General features: G+C 41.6%; 1 protein-coding gene across 1 annotated transcript in view; it reads right to left on the bottom strand.

Annotated features, from left to right (window-relative positions):
* Window positions 1-739: 739 nt before the first annotated feature.
* The window catches only part of LOC311149650 (calsyntenin-1-like), a gene marked incomplete at both ends in the record, with an annotated part of 129,391 nt that continues 105,971 nt past the window's right edge, over window positions 740-24,159 (bottom strand). Inside the window, 5 exons of the mRNA XM_084186847.1 lie at window positions 740-922; window positions 6,341-6,525; window positions 22,564-22,699; window positions 23,124-23,269; window positions 23,640-23,810. Of these exons, the coding sequence (XP_084042973.1) occupies window positions 740-922; window positions 6,341-6,525; window positions 22,564-22,699; window positions 23,124-23,269; window positions 23,640-23,810 (821 nt within the window). The remainder of the gene's footprint in view (window positions 923-6,340; window positions 6,526-22,563; window positions 22,700-23,123; window positions 23,270-23,639; window positions 23,811-24,159) is intronic.

The following is a 24,159-nucleotide window of genomic DNA, read 5'->3' as shown; positions in this document are numbered from 1 at the left end:
ATATTGGACCCCTTTGTTTAGGTCTTCACTAACACATTGACATGGTTTATTGATATTTACAAAATATTAAAAAGCAATTTAATCATATACACATATGACTTGTTCAAATATCCTCATGCACTAAAAGGAGAACAATTTAAATATGTGGTCTAAGTGTCTAAAACGTCATCGTTTCACTCTCCGGACTACAACTCAAGCACACAAAGAAAAAATAACTGATGATCAATGTTTCTCTCATTTAGTGGCAAACAAATCTAAAATTGATGTACAAGGAACATACATTTAAAAAAATCATTCTCCATTTTGAAAGCCGTACATACAAGTGCAAGGTTGGTTCCTCACTTAGCTCAAAACAAAATGCAAATGTTGTTCCTGTGAATAACATTTTCGTAAAAAAAAAAAAGGAAGAAATCACAATCAGGTGATTACTATACTACACTGAGTACCACCACTGAGATGACAACAGGGAAACCTTGACCATATATAGCTTTTAAGGGAGTTTTGTGTTTTTACATCATGGTTCCTCTGTAAGGAATTTGTAAGGGTGTGCCCCCACTGGTTAAGAGGGGTAGTGAGGATGAGGACTTGTGTAGGTATGACTGAGTCATGTGTGTTTGCGTGTATATATATATATATATATATATATATATATATATATATATATATACATATACACACACACACACACAAGTGTGTGTGTATGTGTAAATTAATGAGTACGTGTGTATGTGCGTGTCTGTTAGTAGGTGAGTGTGGAGTTGTCCCACTCCAGCTGCTGCTGTCTGCTGGCACCCTGCTGGTCCTCTGGCTCTTCGGCCTCCTCGTCCTCACTGCTCTCCGACTCTGCACTCGTTATCGGGTCGTCGTCCTCCTTGCCGTTCTCACTCTCCTCCTCCTCACTACTGTGCTGGTCCTCATAAGTCTACCAGAGGAAAGCGAGAGAGAGGGAGAGAGGGTCAGTCTTTTACACATTATTAAGTGACTGTGAGAAAGATCTGAAGGAAGTGGAGGAACCCGATCAGCAGCTGTATAGGCTGTATATAAAATACATTTTGCTGCCTTGAAATAAATCTAAAAAGGGATTAAATTAGATGTTTTCCCTACAGATCTACACAACCTACTCCATATTTTCAAAGTGAAATAACATTATAGAAAAATATTCCTAATTAATAAAAAAACGAAGACGTCTGGATTGCATGAGTCCTCACACCCCAGAGTTGGAAGCTGCTTTTGGCAGCCATTACAGCTGTGCATAATTTAAAATAACATTCTACCAACTTTGCACAACTCTTAGGTCAACCTATATCCATCGTTTTTTGTAAAAATTGCTCAAGCTCAGTAAATTTTGTTGGGAATCATTGACAGACAGAAATATTCAAACCGTGGGACTAAACACCTCCCTCTGCAACTGGATCCTGGACTTCCTGACCGGCCGCCCCCAGGTGGTGTAGGTAACAACACATCCGCCACGCTGTTCCTCAACACAGGGGCCCCTCAGGTGTGCATGCTCAGTCTCCTCCTGTACTCCCTGTTCACTCATGACTGCATGGACAGGCACGACTCCAACACCAGGCATTAACTCCACACCAACATTGGTAGGCCTGATCACCGACAATGACGAGACAGCCTATAGGGAGGAGGTCAGAGACCGGGCCGTGTGGTGCCAGGACAACAACCTCTCCCTCAACATGATCAAGAGAAAGGAGATGATTGTGGACTACAGGAAAAAGAAGAGGACCGAGCACGCCCCCATTCTCATTGACGGGGCTGTAGTGGAGCAGGTTGAGAGCTTCAAGTTCCTTGGTGTCCACATCACCAACAAACTAACATGGTCCAAGGACACCAAAACAGTCGTGAAGAGGGCACGAAAAAAACCCTAAGGAGACTGAAAAAATTTGGCATGGGTCCTCAGATCCTCAAAAGGTTCTACAGCTGCACCATTGAGAGCATCCTGACAGGTTGCATCACTGCCTGGTATGGCAACTGCTCGGCCTCCGACCGCAAGGCACGCCAGAGGGTAGTGCGTACGGCCCAGTACATCACTGGGGCCAAGCTTCCTGCCATCCAGGACCTCTATACCAGGCGGTGTCAGAGGAAGGCCCTAAAAATTGTCAAAGACTCCAGCCAACCTAGTCATAGACTGTTCTCACTGCTACCGCACGGCAAGCGGTACCGGAGCGCCAAGTCTAGGTCCAAGAAGCTTCTAAACAGCTTCTACCCTCAAGCCATAAGACTCCTGAACATCTAATCAAATGGCTACCCAGACTATTTGCATTGCCCCCTCCCCCCTCTTTTACGCTGCTGCTACTCTCTGTTTATCATCTACACATAGTCACTTTAATAACTCCACCTACATGTACATATTACCTCAATTACCTCGACTAACCGGTGACCCCGCACATTGACTCGGTACCGGTACCCCCTGTATATAGCCTCGCTCTGCTATTTTTACTGCTACTCTTTAATTATTTGTTACTTTTATTTAGTATTATTTTATATTGTATTTTTTGTGATTTTTTGGGGGTATTCTTCTTAAAACTGGCTTGTAAGTAAGCATTTCACAGTAAGGTCTACACTTGTTGTATTCGGTGCATGTGACAAACACAATTTGATTTGATTTGATTCACCTGGTCAGTCTATGTCATGAAAAGAGCAGGTGTTCCTAATGTTTTGTACACTCAGTGTATGTTGTGCTAAGAGTTGTGCAAGGTTGGTAGAATCTTATTCAAAATGATTCACAGCTGTAATGGCTGCCTGCCAAAGGTGCTTGCACCAAGTATTAACTCTGGGGTGAGAAGACATACGCAATCAATACATGTTCATTTTTTATTAATTTGGAAAATGCTCTATAATTTGTCTTTCACTTTGAACATGTAGAGTAGGTTGTGTAGATCGGTAGAAAAAATATCTAATTTAATCCCTTTTAAGATTAAATTTCAAGGCAGCAAAATGTGAAGACTGTGCAAGGCGTGTGTCCACTTTGGGGGGCCAAGTCGTACCATAACTGAGCGATATGGTGCCATCATGTGCTGTCGGAAATTATCGTAACTACGAGTTTCTGACTTGGAAGTTTAACTTGAACGACATCTCAACTCAGCTTTGACAATAAATCTGTTTTTGACTATTACATATTTATCAATGTGGATAATGTAGCTAGGTTGACCATATTGTCAATGTTAAGCAAGCTAGCTGAATGTATTTATTATTAGCACTGTTAGCTAGCTTATCTAACTACCTAAAAATAGTCTAACTAAAATCGTATATATTTATACTAAACTAAAATATAAACACAACATGTAAAGTGTTGGTCCCATGTTTCATGAGCTGAAATGAAATATCCTAGAAATGTTCCACACGCACAAAACGCTTATTTCTCTCAAATTTGTTTACATCCCTGTTAGTGAGCATTTTTCCTTTGCCAATATATGTCATCCACCTGAAAGGTGTGGCATATCAAGAAGCTGATTAAACAGCATGATCATTACACAGGTGCCCCTTGTGCTGGGGACAATAAAAGGCCACTAAAATAATGCCACAGATGTCTCAAGTTTCGAAGGAGCGTGCAATTGGCATGCTGACTGCAGGAATTTCCACCAGAGCTGTTACTAGAGAATTTAATGTTCATTTCTCTACCATAAGCCACCTCCAACGTTGTTTTAGAGAATTTGGCAGTACGTCCAACTGGCCTCACAACCGCAGACCACGTGTAACCACGCCAGCCCAGGACATCGACATCTGGCTTCTTCACCTGCGATATCGTCTGAGACCAGACCCCCGGACAGCTGATGATACTGTGGGTTTGCACAACCGAAGAACTGTCAGAAACTGTCTTAGGGAAGCTCATCTGCGTGCTCGTCGTCCTCACCAGTGTCTTGACCGACTGCAGTTCGGCGTCGTAACAGACTTCAGTGGGCATACAGTGAGGGAAAAAAGTATTTGATCCCCTGCTGATTTTGTACGTTTGCCCACTGATAAAGACATGATCAGTCTATAATTTTAATGTTAGGTTTATTTGAACAGTGAGAGACAGAATAACAACAACAAAATCCAGAAAAACGCATGTCAAAAATGTTATGAACTGATTTTCATTTTAATGAGGGAAATAAGTATTTGACCCCTCTGCAAAACATGACTTAATACTTGGTGGCCAAACCCTTGTTGGCAATCACAGAGGTCAGACGTTTCTTGTAGTTGGCCACCACGTTTGCACATATCTCAGGAGGGATTTTGTTCCACTCCTCTTTGCAGATCTTCTCCAAGTCATTAAGGTTTCGAGGCTGACGTTTGGCAACTCGAACCTTCAGCTCCCTCCACAGATTTTCTATGGGATTAAGGTCTGGAGACTGGCTAGGCCACTCAAGGACCTTAATGTGCTTCTTCTTGAGCCACTCCTTTGTTGCCTTGGCCGTGTGTTTTGGGTCATTGTAATGCTGGAATACCCATCCACAACCCATTTTCAATGCCCTGGCTGAGGGAAGGAGGTTCTCATCCAAGATTTGACGGTACATGGCACCATCCATTGTCCCTTTGATGCGGTGAAGTTGTCCTGTCCCCTTAGCAGAAAAACACCCCCAAAGCATAATGTTTCCACCTCCATGTTTGATGGTGGGGATGGTGTTCTTGGGGTCATAGGCAGCATTCCTCCTCCTCCAAACACGGCGAGTTGAGTTGATGCCAAAGAGCTCGATTTGGGTCTCATCTGACCACAACACTTTCACCCAGTTCTCCTCTGAATCATTCAGATGTTTATTGCCAAACTTCAGACGGGCATGTATATGTGCTTTCTTGAGCAGAGGGACCTTGCGGGTGCTGCAGGATTTCAGTCCTTCACGGCGTATTGTGTTACCAATTGTTTTTTTGGTGACTATGGTCCCAGCTGCCTTGAGATCATTGACAAGATCCTCCCGTGTAATTCTGGATTCCTCACCATTCTCATGATCATTGCAACTCCACGAGGTAAGATCTTGCATGGAGCCCCAGGCTGAGGGAGATTGACAGTTATTTTGTGTTTCTTCCATTTGCGAATAATAGCACCAACTGTTGTCACCTTCTCATCAAGCTGCTTGCCGATGGTCTTGTAGCCCATTCCAGCCTTATGTAGGTCTACAATCTTGTCCCTGACATCCTTGGAGCGCTCTTTGGTCTTGGCCATGGTGGAGAGTTTGGTATCTGATTGATTGATTGCTTCTGTGGACAGGTGTCTTTTATACAGGTAACAAGCTGAGATTAGGAGCACTCCCTTTAAGAGTGTGCTACTAATCTCAGCTCGTTACCTGTATAAAAGACACCTGGGAGCCAGAAATCTTTCTTATTGAGAGGGGGTCAAATACTTATTTCCCTCATTAAAATGCAAATCAATTTATAACATTTTTGACATGCGTTTTTCTGGATTTTTTTGTTGTTATTTTGTCTCTCACTGTTCAAATAAACCTACCATTAAAATTATAGACTGATCATTTCTTTGTCAGTGGGCAAACGTACAAAATCAGCAGGGGATCAAATACTTTTTTCCCTCACTGTATGCTCACCTTCGATGGCCACTGGCACGCTCGAGAAGTGTACTCTTCATGGATGAATCCCGGTTTCAACTGTACCGGGCAGATGGCACACAGCGTGTATGGCATTGTGTAGGCGAGTGGTTTGCTGATGTCAACATTGTGAACAGAGTGCCCCATGGCGGCGGTGGGGTTATGGTATGGGCAGGCATAAGCTACGGAAAACGAACACAATTGCATTTTATCTATGGCAATTTTAATGCACAGAGATACCGTGACAAGATCCCGAGGCCCATTGTCGTGGCATTCATCCGCCGCCATCACCTCATGTTTCAGCAGCAAAATGCACGGCCCCATGTTGCAACGATCCGTACACAATTCCCGGTAGCTGAAAATGTCCCAGTTCTTCCATGGCCTACATACTCACCAGACATGTCACCAGTGAGCATGTTTGGGATGCTCTGGATCGACGTGTACGACAGCGTGTTCCAGTTCCCGCCTATATCCAGCAACTTCGCACAGCCATTGAAGAGGAGTGCGATATCATTCCACAGGCCACAATTAACAACCTGATCAACTCTATGCGAAGGTGAAGTGTCGCACTTCATGCGGCAAATGGTGGTCACACCAGATACTGAATGGTTTTCTGATCCATGACCCTACCTTTTTCTGTAAATGTATCTGTGACCACATTCCCATATCTGTATTCCCAGTCATGTGAAACCCATAGATTATGGCCTAATGAATTTATTTCAATTGACTGATTTCCTTTTATGAACTGTAACTCTGTTAAATCTTTGAAATTGTTGCATGTTGCGTTTATATTTTTGTTCAGTGTATATTACCTCCATGGGGTTGACCGTGATCGTAAGGGCCGAGTCGTCCCAGTCCATCTCGTTCTCCTTGCCGCCCTCTGTGTCCCTCATGGTGCGATTGTGGGCCGACTGGATCCGGAACACGCCCAGGACGACCATGAACACCAGGAAGCTGACGCACACCACGATGACGATGGTGGCTGCGCTGGGGACCACTGGGGACAACGCACACAGACAGAATATGTATTAGGACACACACTATATTCACTTCTAGGGCAGGGGAAAGCAAGTTTTCCAAGGGTTACTGCATCAAATATAATTCACCAAAAGTAGATTATATTTCTCCTCTGTACAAAAACAAGAAATCAAGACAGATTCTCTATCTTCAGACACATCTTCCACAGCCTATCCCCATTATAATCACAGTCAAGGTTTCTAAATCACGTTTGTAGCCTGTCCTTTAATCAATTATTTTTATTCTTCCTGCTTGTTTTTTTATGTTATTTCCTTCATGTTATTGTTTTATGCACTTTAAATGAAGTTTGATTTGATTAGCTATATGGTGCATGGATGGAAGAGTTGTTGTTTTTGGACTGTCACGTTCTAGGCATGTACTGTATATGCTTTACTCCTGATAATGTTATCGTAATAAAGTCACATTTCTGGAGACCTATAAACAGGGCCTACGATAGAATTCATACACAACCACTCACACTGAGCAGAAGAAACATACGGAAAACTACAGAACAAACTACAAACAACAATGAAGAAACACTGACTGTAACATTAGTTTGTAAAGTAAATATGTTTAGCTTCCTAACAAAGGTTTTGCACTTTGAAGACTAATGCTAGAGTAGTAGTCCATTTAAACGGTTGCAATATTGTCATGAATGTTGTCATGTTATGAAAATAAATAGTAATTGTGATGATCAGTGATGTATGTCTGAAACCCTTATGGCAACTGTATGTGTAATGTCTGAAACTGTGTGTGCCATCCTTATGTGCTACTGGTCCTACTAGTGCTGACAGCCCTGTCCTCCGTGGCAATGGAATCTCTGATGTTCCAGCCTCTAGACTGTGCTGACATCTGCAACGAGCAGTGGTGTCTACAGGATATACCCTGGTGGACCCAACTCTCCTCGCTACGCCTACTGTGATATGGACACACAGGGAGGGAAATGGACGGTGAGTAGCTCATTCTGCCTTGAAACCAATGCAATAACTACACTGCTAAAATTAATGCTTTTTTAAGTAAGGCCAAAAGCCTGACAAAACTATTGAATATTAATTTGTACCACTGCCAATCTTGAATTGCTGAGAGCACAGATGAAAGACCATTGATCCTATGAGTTATTTCCTTCTGAGTGTGACTGGATTTGAACAATGTCAAATCCCCCAACTGAGCTTATCAATACTTTATTTCATATTCAATGTATGAAATTAACATTAAACATACATTTCATACACTTCATAGAAGTTGCAAATTGGTAAAATGTATCATCTTGCTCTTTCAACCTTCTCCTTCTCCCCCTCCCCTCTCTCGCTCGCTTCCCATCTCTCGCTCTCCCCAGGTATTCCAGAGGAGGATGGATGGAACAGTGAACTTCTACAGAGGACGGACGAGTATAAGAATGGCTTAGGACACGTAGGTGGAGAGTACAAACCTTTGTGATGTTCTCAAGATTGCATAGATGACAATAATGATGAATCATTCATCAGTAATGACACAACTTAACAGCAGAGTGTCTTAATTTTGATGAAATATTTTCTCAATAATTATTTTGGATACAGATTTAATTCTCTTAGGGCCTTTCTATGGATTTCATTTGAGGAAGATCCAAAACATCATCATTATCTTTGGGCCAATCTCACGTGGAATCACCCTATGTCTCTGGTCTCAGCCAACCCCTCTCTGTTCTTCCTGCAGGTCTGGGAACAATCCACCTGCCGACTCGGCAGAAGAACTATAAGCTAAAGGTGGACATAAAGGACTTTGACGGGAGGAAGGTCTATGCCAACTACTATACCTTCTCCATCTCTCCCAAGGCCGTTAACGCTGAGGTGGATGGATATAGACTAGTAGTCAGCAGCTTCAGGAACGGAGGGGCAGGTTAGTTGTCACATGACCTTCAGAAACTGTCATTGTGTACATTCAGTGTAACTAACGTACCGTAACAGACCCAGCTAGACTGACTTATTTCAGAACAGATATGTGGTTCTGAAGGCAAATCCATAAGTAGGCTAATTTCACTAAACCAGCCTACATTGTTTCCCTAGGTGATTCCTTAACCTACACCACAGCGGAGCAACTTTTGACTGAGACGTGGGCCCGGTTTCCCAAAAGCATGGGAAGCTAAGTTCATCGTTAGAATCTTTGTAGGAGCATCGATAAATCTCCAAGCGGTTTCACAAAACCATCGTTACTAAAGTTGCAGTTGAAAACGCTTGTTATTTACCGACTGCCTCAGACCACTCATAGAACTGCGGAGTGCGCCGTTAGGTATGTTTTTTCCCCCTACCTCATCGCTTTATACACAGAAGATCTCTGCTAAATATAGAATCAAGATGTTTATCTGTCTCTCAGTGACTGCCGATAACTTCACAACAAAGTTGACTACAAGTACAAAGTTGCCGATGTCTTTGCAATTGTTACAAACAAGTGAAGGATACAAAGATGTTTCAAATGAAAACCGAGATGACTGCATTAAAAGATAAATAGCCTACCTAGAGTACAGGCCACATACTGTAGGCCTATATACATGTAACTGCCAAAATAATGGACACACTTGAGTAAACGAGGGATACATAGTACTGTATATTGAAAGCAGGCGCTTCCACACAGGTGTGGTTCCTGAGTTAATTAAGCAATTAACATCCCATCATGCTTAGGGTCATGCATATAAATGCTGGACAGGCCATTATTTTGGCTACCATGGCTATGTCCCCATAGGATGACAATGCCTCCATCCACAGGGCACGAGTGGCCACTGAATGGTTTGATGAGCATGAAAACGATGTAAACTATAAGCCATGGCCATCTCAGTCACCAGATCTCAACCCAATTGAACACTTATGGGAGATTCTGGAGCGGCGCCTGAGACAGTGTTTTCCACCACCATCAACAAAACACCAAATGATGGAACACCAATAGAGTTCCAGACACTTGTAGAATCTATACCAAGGTGCTTTGAAGCTATTCTGGCTCGTGGTGGTCAAACGTCCTATTAAGACATGTTATGTTGGTGTATTTTAGGGTAAGCATTAGAATAAACCTTCCCTCAATATTTGCAGCCATAGGTGAAAATATAACAATCTAGGAGCTGATCCATTGTCAGTATTGTAGAATAATTGTAATGTTAAAGTGGGTGTAGCACCTATTGCTCAATGCCAGAAACGCATATAATAGTAACTTAGAAAACATTCCCAAATTATTCTCTTATAATATTATAATGATGTTCTAAAAGTTGTGTTTGGGGTTTTCTTCAAATCAGCTCTAACTTCGGAAACAATACCACAACACCCTGCGGTCCACGTCACACGATGAATGAAAGTGGGATAAATTTGTGAGATTGAGGCGGACGAACTGGGCGTCTACTCGTCAATCTGCGGGGAACATTCATCATGTGGATTTTGCTCAATGGGAAAGTTGTTTATTTGTTTTATCTTAGGATCAATGTTGTAACAGTTGCTTCTTGTTGATGAAGCAGCTGCTAACGTTAGCGTGCTATAGCTAGCTATCCTCTTCCTCTGTTTCTGAATTAATTTGTGGCTATTTCTTTCTAATTGGCAAAATAAGTGAGCTAGATTGTTTGTGTACTGCCTTATGTCGATAACATAGCAAGCTAAGTTTGTCACTGGTATGAGCTAGTAAGTATCCTAAACCTAGCCAGATAGACGGTGATAGCTGCAAGCTAAAACCGGGGAAAGGGAGGAGAGAATTCACTTTCTGTTTAATCTGCTGCTGGCTTGCTAATGTTCACTCAAATACGTATTTCCACATGTTATTGATGAAATTATATTTGTATTCAATAAAGATTGTAATTGTGTCAATATGGTTCTCTAGCAGATAAGTAAGAATAGCTCACCCGGTGTTCAAGAATGGCCTTTTTCCCCTTTATTCAGATTACAACCTCTCACTTTCGGTTATTTGAAAATGAAATAATCTCCAAAATATCACTGTTTTTAAAACAAGCCATAGAAAGTTGTTTGCAATTTCAGTTTAATCCACCCGAAAATACCTAACAAATGTTACAACAAATATTGTGGTTAAACTCAAATATACTGTACTAATTGATTTTGATATATATATATTTTTTTTACTGTATAATATTTGTAAATTATATCATGAATAGGACTGGTGGAGTTGTCACAAATGCAGCTAACAAGAATATATGGAAATGTCTGCTCTATCCAAAATGACAACCAACTAATTGCAGCATTTCCGCTAAAATGGAAGAGGCAAGTGGAAGGGAGAGAAAATTGTGATTATAAAATTGTAGAGTTATTTGTATCTTGGAGACTAATTTGATTATTTTAAATATTTTGAATTGAAATTATAAAGAATTTTTCGGTCCATGTACATTTATGAGCCATAACTTTTTATCATTAAGTAGTATATTCAAAGCAATCCATCTTCCTTGAGGATCTATTTTAATGTATGGCAACTCAAAATCAAGATTGTTTTTGAATAGGATCATAACCTTTTGAATTCCTTAGGTCATGACAGAAATAGATTTTACCATCCCACTCTTTTTCCCCAAGCCAGAATATAGTGAATGAGTTACCTGTAAACAATAAGTATGCTAATCCTTTTCCTTTAACCATGTAAAAGCTGCTTTTCTTTTCCTATTATTTGCCAAACCAATAGCAATGGCTGTGGGATGCATACACGAACACGCCCCACCCCGACTTACACATCTACACCTCTTCCCTTCCACCCATACACACACCTACACATCAAACCTAAGAGAGGAGACCAAGCCCACCCATGTCTGAGCTTCGTTCATGATATCTGGAAAAAGATATACCAGTATTCCAAAGAAAATGTTTAAGGATCCCCCTTGGATGCCTCTATGGGATAAACATCGATAACAAATCATTGATAGCAAATCATAATACCATCAATAATAAATCATTTAGATAGGCTGAGCTGCAAGAAAGGGTAGTCATGAAAATCTGTGATCTATTTACACAGGAAAGCTTTATCTCTCATGCGGGAATCAACACCAATAAATCCCGTAGACAGCTACCATGATGGAAATACACTGCTCAAAGAAATTAAGGGAACACTAAAATAAAAACCACACTACAGGCTGATCCAACTTTGATGTAATGTCCTTAAAACAAGTCAAAATTAGGCTCAGTAGTGTGTGTGGCCTCCACGTGCCTGGATGACCTCCCTACAACGCCTGGGCATGCTCCTGATGAGGTGGCGGATGGTCTCCTGAGGGATCTCCTCCCAGACCTGGACTAAAGCATTCGCCAACTCCTGGACAGTCTGTGGTGCAACGTGGTGTTGGTGGATGGAGCGAGACATGATGTCCCAGATGTGCTCAATTGGATTCAGGTCTGGGGAACGGGCGGGCCAGTCCATAGCATCAATGCCTTCCTCTTGCAGGAACTGCTGACACACTCCAGTCACATGAGGTCTAGCATTGTCTTGCATTAGGAGGAACCCAGGGCCAACCGCACCAGCATATGGTCTCACAAGGGGTTTGAGGATCTCATCTCGGTACCTAATGGCAGTCAGGCTACCTCTGGCGAGCACATGGAGGGCTGTGCGGCCCCCCAAAGAAATGCCACCCCACACCATGACTGACCCACCGCCAAACCGGTCATGCTGGAGGATGTTGCAGGCAGCAGAACGTTCTCCACGGCGTCTCCAGACTCTGTCACATCTGTCACATGTGCTCAGTGTGAACCTGCTTTCATCTGTGAAGAGCACAGGGTGCCAGTGGCGAATTTGCCAATCTTGGTGTTCTCTGGCAAATGCCAAACGTCCTGCACGGTGTTGGGCTGTAAGCACAACCCCCACCTGTGGATGTCGGCCCCTCATACCACCCTCATGGAGTCTGTTTCTGACCGTTTGAGCAGACACATGCACATTTGTGGCCTGCTGGAGGTCATTTTGCAGGGCTCTGGCAGTGCTCCTCCTGCTCCTCCTTGCACAAAGGCGGAGGTAGCGGTCCTGTTGCTGGGTTGTTGCCCTCCTACGGCCTCCTCCACGTCTCCTGATGTACTGGCCTGTCTCCTGGTAGTGCCTCCATGCTCTGGACACTACGCTGACAGACACAGCAAACCTTCTTGCCACAGCTCGCATTGATGTGCCATCCTGGATGAGCTGCACTACCTGAGCCACTTGTGTGGGTTGTAGACTCCGTCTCATGCTACCACTAGAGTGAAAGCACCGCCAGCATTCAAAAGTGACCAAAACATCAGCCAGGAAGCATAGGAACTGAGAAGTGGTCTGTGGTCACCACCTGCAGAACCACTCCTTTATTGGGGGTGTCTTGCTAATTGCCTATAATTTCCACCTGTTGTCTATTCCATTTGCACAACAGCATGTGAAATGTATTGTCAATCAGTGTTGCTTCCTAAGTGGACAGTTTGATTTCACAGAAGTGTGATTGACTTGGAGTTACATTGTGTTGTTTAAGTGTTCCCTTGATTTTTTTGAGCAGTGTACTTTAAACTACGGACCTCAGTCAACACTTTCAGAGGTAATTCTATGCAACTGCCAAAAGCGTCGTACTGGGACTCACACTTTCTAGAGAGTAGCACACCCACAATAAAAACTCCTGGAGTCTATAGAGAGGTCCTTGGAGTAATATAATCTGATTTCCAGGCCCTGAAGAGAATATGGGCAAAAGACTTGGACTGAGATATCACCAAGACCGAATGGGATGAGGTTTGGCAGATCTCAAAAGATGGGTCTCTAAAGCTAATGCAAATGAAACTATACATTGTTTCCATTTGGACACCCAGTAAGCTTCAAAGGGTCGGTCTGAGGCCCACAGGCGCCTGCTGGAGATGTTGATCTGAGGAGGGGACTTATCTACATATGGTAAGGAGCTGTGAAAATCTGGATGTTCTGGACTAATGTACTGAATAGTATAACTGAAGTCGTAGGGTTCACCATTGACCCAGATCCTGCAATATGTATTTCTGGAATACAATTTAGGCTAACTAGTGGATAGCCCTGGCACTAGCAGTCGCCAAAAAAATGCTATTCTGTAAATGGAAGGAAGGGGCTACACCAAATATACATGACTGGAATAATACACTGCTCAAAATGGCCAAACTTGAAAGAGTCATCTATCAAACATAAGAAAATTATAAAATTACGAAAACATGTGGGGCCCTGTCATAGAATATATAGCCTATTTCATGAAATGCTCCTTTAATGTCATGAGTTCAATCACAATCTCTAACCTAATGTCATGAGCTCAAAAATGATATCAAGCTATTCCTTTTATTATTAGAAATAATATATATTTTATGTTCTATTCAACATTTATGTTAACATTTCTATTATTATTTGCTTATCGTTCTAGGGCACTTGAAATAACATAAACATCAAGACCAAATAACGTGTACATAACTCAAGTACAAAGTAGGTTTTATATATGTCTGCATTAACACAATGTACAAGAATGTGTAAGAATATGTAAAAACAACAATCTATAATGTCAGTTGTACTTCTTATCATTTATTGTACTACTGTTGTTTTATCTGTGTTTGAATCAAACAAATAAAATAATAATAAAAATGCAAAAAAAATGGAATACCGGAAACACCAAAATTAAGCCTTTTTATTTCTAATGTACACCATTCTTAGATTGGACAATTCCAGATCCCCCATTTCCTCCCACAATACTTGTGGTAGATTATTTTACTAATCTCCTGTTAAAATTAATCCCAACCTCGTAATCCATCAACTAATCCGCTTAATAAAAAATTAAACAAATAATAAATCCAGCTTCTTGTGCTGGCCGGACAAGCTTTTTCCCAAGGATTATAGTAAATTAACCAAAAGTAGGGCACTTATGAAATACAGTGGGGAGAACAAGTATTTGATACACTGCCGATTTTGCAGGTTTTCCTACTTACAAAGCATGTAGAGGTCTGTAATTTTTATCATAGGTACACTTCAACTGTGAGAGACGGAATCCACAAAAATCCAGAAAATCACATTGTATAATTTTTAAGTAATTAATTTGCTAACTAGTAAAGTTTTGTATATCATACACTACAGTTGAGGAACAATGAGAAAGTAATTCTGCTTTGAAAGTTGATCAACTTGCAACCTCACTTTTGAGAAAATGTTTTGAGACCAATCCAAACTTATCTCTCGGCATGTCCAACCCATCCATTATCTCAGCCAATCATGGCTAACGGGAACCAACTAGGCTCGTAATTTAACAATTGTATTCATATTTACAGATGGCATACAAGTTTGTTTTTAAGGCACATGAAAGGTCACATGTTCCAGAAGGCATTTCTGAATTACATTCAAATGCCTCCTGTGAAGTAGTGGCGCGCAACATACACCTAGTTTCTTGAAACAAGTCACATATTTGTTGGTCGCCTGTTTTTTAATGGCCACAAGTTTGGGGATTACACTTGAGTGCCGTCCGTCTGCGACATCTGGATGGCCAGGACCTTTTTTTCCCAGAGGGTTGTAATCTCCAGTGCTGAGAGGGCTTACTAAGCCATGGCGCCTACAGGACAGGGCTAGTACATACTTAATAGTACATACTTATGTACTAGTGGCCAGGTAACAGTGGAGTAGGTTGGCAGAGGACACTCAAAATCTAAGAGGAAATATACACTGTTAAATCTAAGAGGAAATATACACTGTTAATGGCAAGACATAGACTGACAAAACAATGCAAAGTCAGGAAGGGTAGTCACACAACCTGGTTCCAAAGCAGAGTAAATGCCCTACTAAAAACCCATCAAGACTAAGAATACACCAGGGCCTATATTTATCAAGCATCTCAGGGTGGGTGGGTGGATGGGTGTAGGGCTGTGGCGGTCATTAAATTTTGTCAGCCAGTGATCGTCATGCAAATATCTGCTGGTCTCACGGTAATTGACCATTAATTAACATAACGTCCACACATAGCCTACAAGCCACTGATGCGCACCTTTGGAACTTCTACATTAAAAAACGTATAATTAATCAATTTAATATAGCCTACACCATCACAACAAATCCATTATTTATTTTAGACAGGTCTAAAGAAACAAGAAACATTTCGATGGCCAAGTTTCAAGTTTTAATGTCACATGCACAAGTACAGTGAAATGCCTTTCTTGCAAACTCAAAACCAACAACGCAATAATCAATAACAATGTATTACTAGAAAAAAACACATGAAAAATAAGAAATAGGAAATGCACAATAAAGTAAGTAAGCATACTATATAAAAAGGAAATATTTTAAAAAGTCCGTTCCAATACCATATTTGTGACCCGTTTCAAGAAACTAGGCGAATGTCGCATGTCACTACTTCACAGGAGAGGCATTTTAATGTTATCTTTAAAAATCTAAATAATTTTTTTTGGCAGAAATGCCTTCTGGAACATGTGAACTTTCATGTGCCTTAATAACAAACTTGTATGCCATCTGTAAATACAAATACAATTGTTAAATAACGAGCCTAGTTGGTTTAGCCACAGAAAATTACAGGAACCTTCCCGCTGGCCATGATTGGCTGAGATAATGGATGGGCTGGACATGCCAAGAGATGAGTTTGGATTGGTCTGCCACGTAGCATGCTTCTGTCTATAACGTGAGCTGCTAAGTATGTGTGGATAATGCGGTCTACCGCAGCTTTATAAAAAATATATCATGAAGAACTGAAAAAGTTTTGCTACTGCTCTCAACATTAGTGAAGGTAATAGTGCTATCGACAACGCTCAGTGGGGAAATGTTGTGATGGACTACTTTCTGGAGGATGATCATGCCTTGCTGAATCTCTCTGACTCTGAAAATGAATCAGACAATGAAGAAATCCCAGATTTAGGTAAAAACATTTTCATTGAACCATACATTGGACAATGGTGGGGAAGAAACGGTGTCAATGTCACGGAAGAAGTTGACCGAGTTTTGAAATCAGTGGAATGCCCGGTGGAAGCAGAGAGATGATTGCCAAAGTCGGAGAGAGTCCAAAAAGAAAACACAGAAAGAAGGCTGTTGTATGAAACAGAGGGAGAAGCGTTCATCCATGTATACGGGTAAGAGTCCAGCTACATTTTCAATATTATACGTTTAAAATTTGGTCAGAAAGTCGTTTCATTGCAAATTAAAGCGTACTGTTACCAAGCTAGCTAACGTTAGCTGGCTGGCTCACTAGCTAACATTACGTGTATGAGCTGTGTAGAAGCTCTAGAAAGAGGCCCGAGTTGGATGACCGTTCAAATAATTTTTTCCCAGTCTGAGTTTTCTTTTTCTTTTTTCGAGTTCCCAGTTGTTTTCAACACGGCACTAGAGTTGGGATTATGGTTCATTGTTTAGCTAGCTCGCTAGCTACATCTCTAAACAAAAGACTCCAATATGCAAATAACAATTTCACTGTACCGTTTACACCTTCTGTATCCTGTGCATGTGACAAATAAACAGATTTTATTTGATATAGTGTGTGTTTACTAGAGCCGGTAAGAGCTGGTAAATCAGATTAGGATAGTGCATTAGTGCATTCGGAAAGTATTCAGACCCCTTGACTTTTTCCACATTTTGTTACGTTACTGCCTTATTCTAAAATTGATTTTAAAAAACATTGGAAATATCACATTTACATAAGTATTCAGACCCTTTACACAATACTTTGTTGAAGCACCTTTGGCAGCGATTACAGCCTAGAGTCGTTTTAGGTATGACGTTACAAGGTTAACACACCTGTATTGGGGGAATTTCTCCCATTCTTCTCTGCACATCCTCTCAAGCTCTGTCAGGTTGGATGGGGAGCGTCGCTGCACAGCTATTTTCAGGTCTCACCAGAGATGTTCGATCAGGTTCAAGTCCGGGTACTGGCCGTGTAACTAAAAGACATTCAGAGACTTGTCCTGAAGCCACTCCTGCGTTGTCTTGGCTGTGTGCTTAGGGTCGTTGTCCTGTTGGAAGGTGAACCTTCGCGCCAGTCTGAGTTCATGAGCGCTCTGGAGCAGGTTTTAAATCAAGGACCTCTGTACTTTGCTCCGTTCATCTTTCACTCGATCCTGACTAGTCTCCCAGTCCCTGACACTGAAAAACATCCCCACAGCTTGATGCTGCCACCACCATGCTTCACCGTAGGGATGGTGCCAGGTTTCCTTCAGACGTAAAACTTGGCATTGAGGCCAAAAAGTTCAATCTTGGTTTCATCAGACAAGAGAATCTTGTTTCTCATTTAGGTGCCTTTTGGCGAACTCCAAGCGGGCTCTCATGCACCTTTTACTGAGGAGTGGCTTCCGTCTGGCCACTCAACCATAAAGGCCTGATTGGTGGATTGCTGCAGAGATGGTTGTCCTTCTGGAAGGTTCTCCTATCTCCAAAGAGGACCTCGGGTTCTTGGTCACCTCCCTGCCCAAGGCCCTTCACCCCCGATTGCTCAGTTTGGCCGTGCGGCCAGCTCTAGGAAGAGTCTTGGTGGTTCAAAACTTCTTCAATTTAAGAATGATGGACGCCACTGTGTTCTCGGGGACCTTCAATGCTGCAGAAATTTTTTGGTACCCTTTCCCAGATCTGTGCCTCGACACAATCCTGTCTCGGAGCTCTACGGACAATTCCTTTGACCTCATGGCTTGGTTTTTGCTCTGACATCCACTGTCAACTGTGGGACCTTATATATACAGGCGTGTGCTTTTCCAAATCATGTACAATCAATTGAATTTACCACAGGTGGACTCCAATCAAGTTGTAGAAACATCTCAAGGATGATCAATGGAAACAGGATGCACCTGAACTCAATTTCGAGTCTCATAGCAAAGGGTCTGAATACTTATGTAAATAAGGTACCTGTTTTTTATTTTGAATACATTTGCAAACATTTCGAAAAACCCGTTTTCGCTTTGTCATTATGGGGTATTGTGTGTAGATTGATGATATTTTTTATTTATTTAAAGGGTGTAAGGTAACAAAATGTGGAAAAAGGGAGGGGTCTGAATATTTTCCGAATGCACTGTAGGCCATGGACTAGATACATTTTTACTACTCCTTTTTGCTACTACTTTCACCACTTTTAGTCTTTGGTTGTTTACTACACTGTCAATTCTTAAAGAGATGGGTGGGGCTAAGACTTAAGAGGGTGTGAACGATGCTGAATGGGTATAGACAAAGATGATTTTCTCAAAAGTGGGGTTACAAGTTTATCAACTTTCAAAGCAGAATTACTTTCTAATTGTTCCTCAACTGCAGTGTATGATATACCATTTTATAGCTCAGAGTCTCTACTTTTATCCGATGTAAAAAACACTTTCACATTTTTATACATACTGTAGGACCGAATCCAGGCGGTGGGTCACATTTACAATGTGCAGGGATACTGGAGTGACAGAGGTAGATATGTATAGGGGTAAGGGGACTAGGCAACATGATATAAGATAAACAGAGTTGCAAAAGCTTATATGTGAGTGGGTGTGTGGTCGGTATAAATGTATGTGCATATTATGTGTTAGTTAGCAAATAATGCAGTGAGTGTTTGTGTGTGTGTGTGTTGGAGTGACAGTATGTGTGAGTGTGTAGGGCCCTGTGAGTGTGCATAGAGACCGTGCAAAATATGAAATAAAAGGTCAATAAAGACACAAGGTTAACTCAGATATTACGTGTAGCTATTTTTTTAGCCGTATTGCTTGGGGATAGAAGCTGTTCAAGAGCCTGTTTTTGTCAGATGTGATGCACCGGTACCTCTTGCCATGCGGCAGGAGAGAAAATAGTCTATGGCTTGGGTGGTTGTAGTCTTTAAAAAAATTCCCACCCTTCTTTTCACACCGCCAGATATGGAGGTCCTGGATGGCAGGGAGCTTGGCTCCAGCTAGGCACTGAGTCCTAAGCTTGGTGACAAGCTTGGAGGGACAATGGTGTTGAACGCTGGGTGTAGTCAATGAACAGCATTCTCACGTAGGTATTCCTCTTATCTAGGTGGGTGAGGGCAGTGTGGATAGCAATTGAGATTGTGTCGTCTATGGATCTGTTGGGGCGGTATGCAAATTGGAGTGGGTATAGGGTGGCTGGGATGGTGGAGTTAATTTATGCCATAACCAGCCTCTCAAAGCACTTCATGATTACAGAAGTGAGTGCTACAGGGCGGTAGTCATTGTGGCATGAAGCCTTAGAGTTCTTAGGAACAGATAGGATTGTGGTCATCTTAAAACGTGGGGATTACAGACTGGGACAAGGAGAGGTTGAAAATTACCGTGAATATGCCTGCCAGCTGTTCTGCGCATGCTCTGAGAAAGCACACTGGAATACGGTCGGGGCCCGCGGCCTTGCGAGTGTTGACCTGATTAAAGACCCTTCTCACGTCGGCCTCGTATGTTAGATTAACATTTCAACAACAGAAAGGTAAAACAACATAAATATGGGTCTACACGTTCCCAGAACGTCATTTTGTTTGCTGGGAACTGTTCTTGTTGTAGGACATGAGCATGGTAGAAATAAAGAAGAAAAAAATAAAGGTCAATTTATGAGTCAAACAGTGTGATAGTATTGGGTCATTGGAAGTCTTTGAACCAGCGCATCAGTGTATGTCTCTGGGTTCTATGGGTATTGAGTCATTTAATTATTAAGACTAGAACTGCTGGGCCTCTACGGACCCCCCCTTCAAGCTAATGCGCAGTCATTCTGACTGCAACATTCTAACAGTGTAATTAATATATTTCATATTTGCTATTGCAAAAATAATAATTTGGTTGCGTTTACGAACATTATAATATGATTTTTATTTTATTTAAAATAACACAATAGCATTTTCATTAATTTATGTTACTGTAGACAATTTGTAAAAAATAATACAAAATACCAACTGTTCAATCCATTTTATTCGTGAAGTGCTTTTGTTACAACTATGAAACAGAAAGTATATGTAGGAACACGGTAACAGCTTCTCTTTATAAGACAAAACAAAAAACGAAATACCCAACCACCAAGACGCACGGTCAAAAGGCGGGCGGTCAAATGATGAAAACATTAGTAGCCTACACATCATTATAAGCGCCAAGTGGCCTTGATAAATAGTAAAACTCAGCACAAAAGCAAAAATGGCATTATAATTAATATAAGTGTCGATATGACAGTCAAAAATAGTTGATTATTGTCAGCTTGTGCGCGTCTTCACGCAATGGCATCAGTTGGATTTCATTTAGCTGTTATCCCTTGTCCTAACAGTTGACACAATTGTCGTAACTTTCACTTGCTTGACACACTTTGATATACCTATGTTTGGTTGTAGTGCATAATAGTCTAAGGTTTTCTCTTTATTGCCTTATTTTGTACAGAGGGAGGGGGCTCCCGTCTCACTTTGTTCATGGTGCAGGCCAGATTTTTTATTTTTTTTGCAAGCAACTCATTCACCAATGACAGTGAAGTGAAGAAATTGTCCATGGTGACATTTTCTCCCTTTTCCAATGCAAAGTTACACAAGCCTCATCACCACATTCTCCGACACTCTCTCACCTGCTGCCCGATGTGGATATTTTGAAAGCTGTTCAGCATGTACAATTACGCATGCTCTGGTGATTACATAATAATGCATTGTTCGCTTCCCCTCACTCATCAACTCACCCATTCTCCCCCTTTCTCCCCATCATACTTTACTTAATCTATATAATCTGTTGTTGTATGTGTGAAATTAGTTTCGGTATAGTTTAGGTTCAGTTTCGAGGCAATTATCGGGGTGATTATCAGCTGGGCACTGCACTTTCAACTGTCGGAAGGAGGGGCAACGGGGGAAACTCAACCACTCCTAAAACTGGTTATAACTCCAGTTCTGTTTGTGATATTAAGATTCTAACACCGACAGTGTGTTATATAGACTTATTTAGGGAAAGTCAAGGACGGAGGGGGGCATGACTTAAGAAAAGGCAGAGTAAAACAATTAAATAATGAGCAGTCAAAATGACTGCTTTAGTGGTACTAGTGTTAAAGGCATTCAGCCTATAGCGTGGATGAATGTTTCAACATAATTAAGGAAGATAAACAACTCATTTGACGTTCCTAGAATGTTTTGTGGTTTGCTGGGTATAGCCTACTGTTATTGGGCAGAGAGAAAAACAACAACAACAACAAAACGTATACAAGTATATAGTCATTGGAAGTAATTCGGTCCTCAGCATATAGATAAACATTTAAACAACAAAAAGATAAAATACAATATGGGTCTACACGTTCCCAGAACGTAATTTTGTTTGTTGGGATCTGCTGTTGTTGTAGGACATGAGTATGGCAGAAAATGTGAAATAATTTTTTTTTTAAAGAGTCAATTTGTGAGTCAAATAGTGTGATAGTGTTGAGTCATTCATTGGAAGTCTATCAACCAAAAAAATCAAGTCTCTGTGGGTATAGCCTACAGTTATAAAAAAAAAAAAAAAAAGTGTTTCAGTTTGTGAACCCATAAATCATGCTAGTAGATGCCCATAGACTTCCAGTCATTGCTGCACTAATGCTAGTTAGCATTGGCTCGTGAAACTAACTCTAACTTCCTTCATACTGGACACAGAGACATAAAAATGGTATCCACAAGTTCAACTGACTCTAGGGAAGTAGAAAAAGGGCCTCATTGCCATAATCCCGAAGTATCCCTTCAAGCATTGTGTAAAGAAGGTCAAGTAATAAAAGTGATTTAAGTATATGGTATTTTATCAGCATAACTGAATCAAGATTAGCTGGAATTGTATGGTGTCTACTCCACCATGCGTGACCCGGAAACAGTGTTTCCGGTATTATAAATCTATGGAATACTATTCAATTCAAGGCAGCATCCAGACCTTTTCCGATTGCCATAAAACCGTGTTTACCACGTGAAGCAAAAAAAGGGACGTTTGGATTAATTAAATCAATACAAAATACATCTATATTTATGTACATTTTAACTGTGCTTCTGTGTGGACTGAGACAGACTATTGACACAGCACGCCGGAGGCTTCCGTTTTGCGGTTTTAATTAAATCGAGGGTTTGTGTAAATTGTGTGCTTATGATTTATATAGGGCAGCTAGTCCAAATAAGCTAATTATTCACACAGGCTAACAAGCTGGGTTAGCATTAGTGGTGTACCTGAGGCCTGGTGAGCGTTGACCAGGTTGTGTCCAGACAGGTCCACAGAGGCGTGTTGCACTGGGTTGATGAAGTTTGGCTGAACCTTGACATTGTTAGCGTGTTCCATGGGGTTGGCTGTGTGGATCACGTTGACCTGGGGGTAGGCACATGCACGCACAGAGAAAGAGAGAGATGGAGAGGGAGAGAGAGAGAGCGAAAGAGTGACAGAAAGAAAGAGAGAGTGTCCAGAGTGTGACAGATCACAGATTCACAAAGGGCTGGGTTAAATGCGGAAGACATTTCCGTTGAATTCATTCAGTTGTGCAGCTGACTAGATATCCCCTTTCCCTATCTAATGTATTCAAGGGTTAATGAAATATTACCAAACCTTTTCCATGGGAAAAACAACTTGTTACATATTGTTGTTTACTTCCTCACTTGTTGTTTACAATTTACAAAGGGTTAATATCCCCAAACACTGTGACTAGGGATTATTGTCCATACATCCATCTCTATACTGAACAAGTGACAGCAGTAGCCCTATAGGTGAGGTATAGACAGTAAACGCTCAGTCATACCTCGACCTTGAAGTTGTTGCTGATGTAGCGCCCGTTGAGTTCGGAGCAGACCAGCTTGAACTTCCTGTCAAAGAGAGCCTCCGTGTGCCAGTTCCTGTAGTGGATCAGTTGCAGGACCTGCTCGTAGTTGGCCATGGTGTTTATGCCTGTGACAGGGAGAGGAGGTAGCATTAGGGAGGGAACATGTAGCTAAAGGAAGGATAGGTTTTGATGCATTGTGGTGAATGAAAAGTTGCTACAGTAGTCATGTAGAATGTGAGTGTATGTATGCCTAGTGTGTGTATTTTTGCTAGTAGCCAATAGAAGTAGAATATGTGCATACATGTGGGTGTGTGACACCTGGTGCACATGCGCGGCTATATGTATGAATGTAGGCTTTGCATGTCCATTATACATATGGATTGCGTCTGTGTGGCTGTGCCTGAATGCTATTGTGATTAGCCTATACTAGCATAGCCTAGTCTACCATAGCCAAACATAGCCTAGCCTAGCTTAGCCTAGCCATCCTAGACAGACCTGTCAGGACGAGGCCCAGGTTGGAGGAAGTCATCTCCAGGCCACGCTGCTGGACTTGGGCCTGGTCCACCTCCAGGGTCTCATGCTCTCCATCCAGCTCCTCGTCCAGAGCAGTCACCTCGCACGTGTCCAGGTTGTGCATGATCTCCTCCGACACCACAGTCTCTTGAACTGACAGAGAAGATAAAATATTTGTATTTTTCTACTGGTGTATTTCCATCATTGATTTCATGTTTCTATATGTTTTCTGTGGCAATGTACTTTATGTGGTAACACTTTCCAGAGAGGGAGAGAATGAGAGAGAGAACGAGAACAAGAAAGAGAGAGATGATGAGAAGACTTGGGACAAAGCATCCATTTTAGCCAAACTGGAGTTTTCAATTAAAATGCAATCATAGATGAATGAAGAATGCGTAGACAAATGAAGAAGCATGAATAATTCTTGCCTGAAATTGTATCTGTCATGCGTGAATGCTCATGTTGGACAGTGGCATAATGGTCATGTGGATTTATGGGTATG

This window comes from Coregonus lavaretus (genome assembly GCF_964263955.1).
Source record: "Coregonus lavaretus genome assembly, chromosome: 22".
Lineage (NCBI taxonomy): Eukaryota > Metazoa > Chordata > Actinopteri > Salmoniformes > Salmonidae > Coregonus > Coregonus lavaretus.
This window is presented reverse-complemented; position numbering and strand designations above follow the sequence as displayed.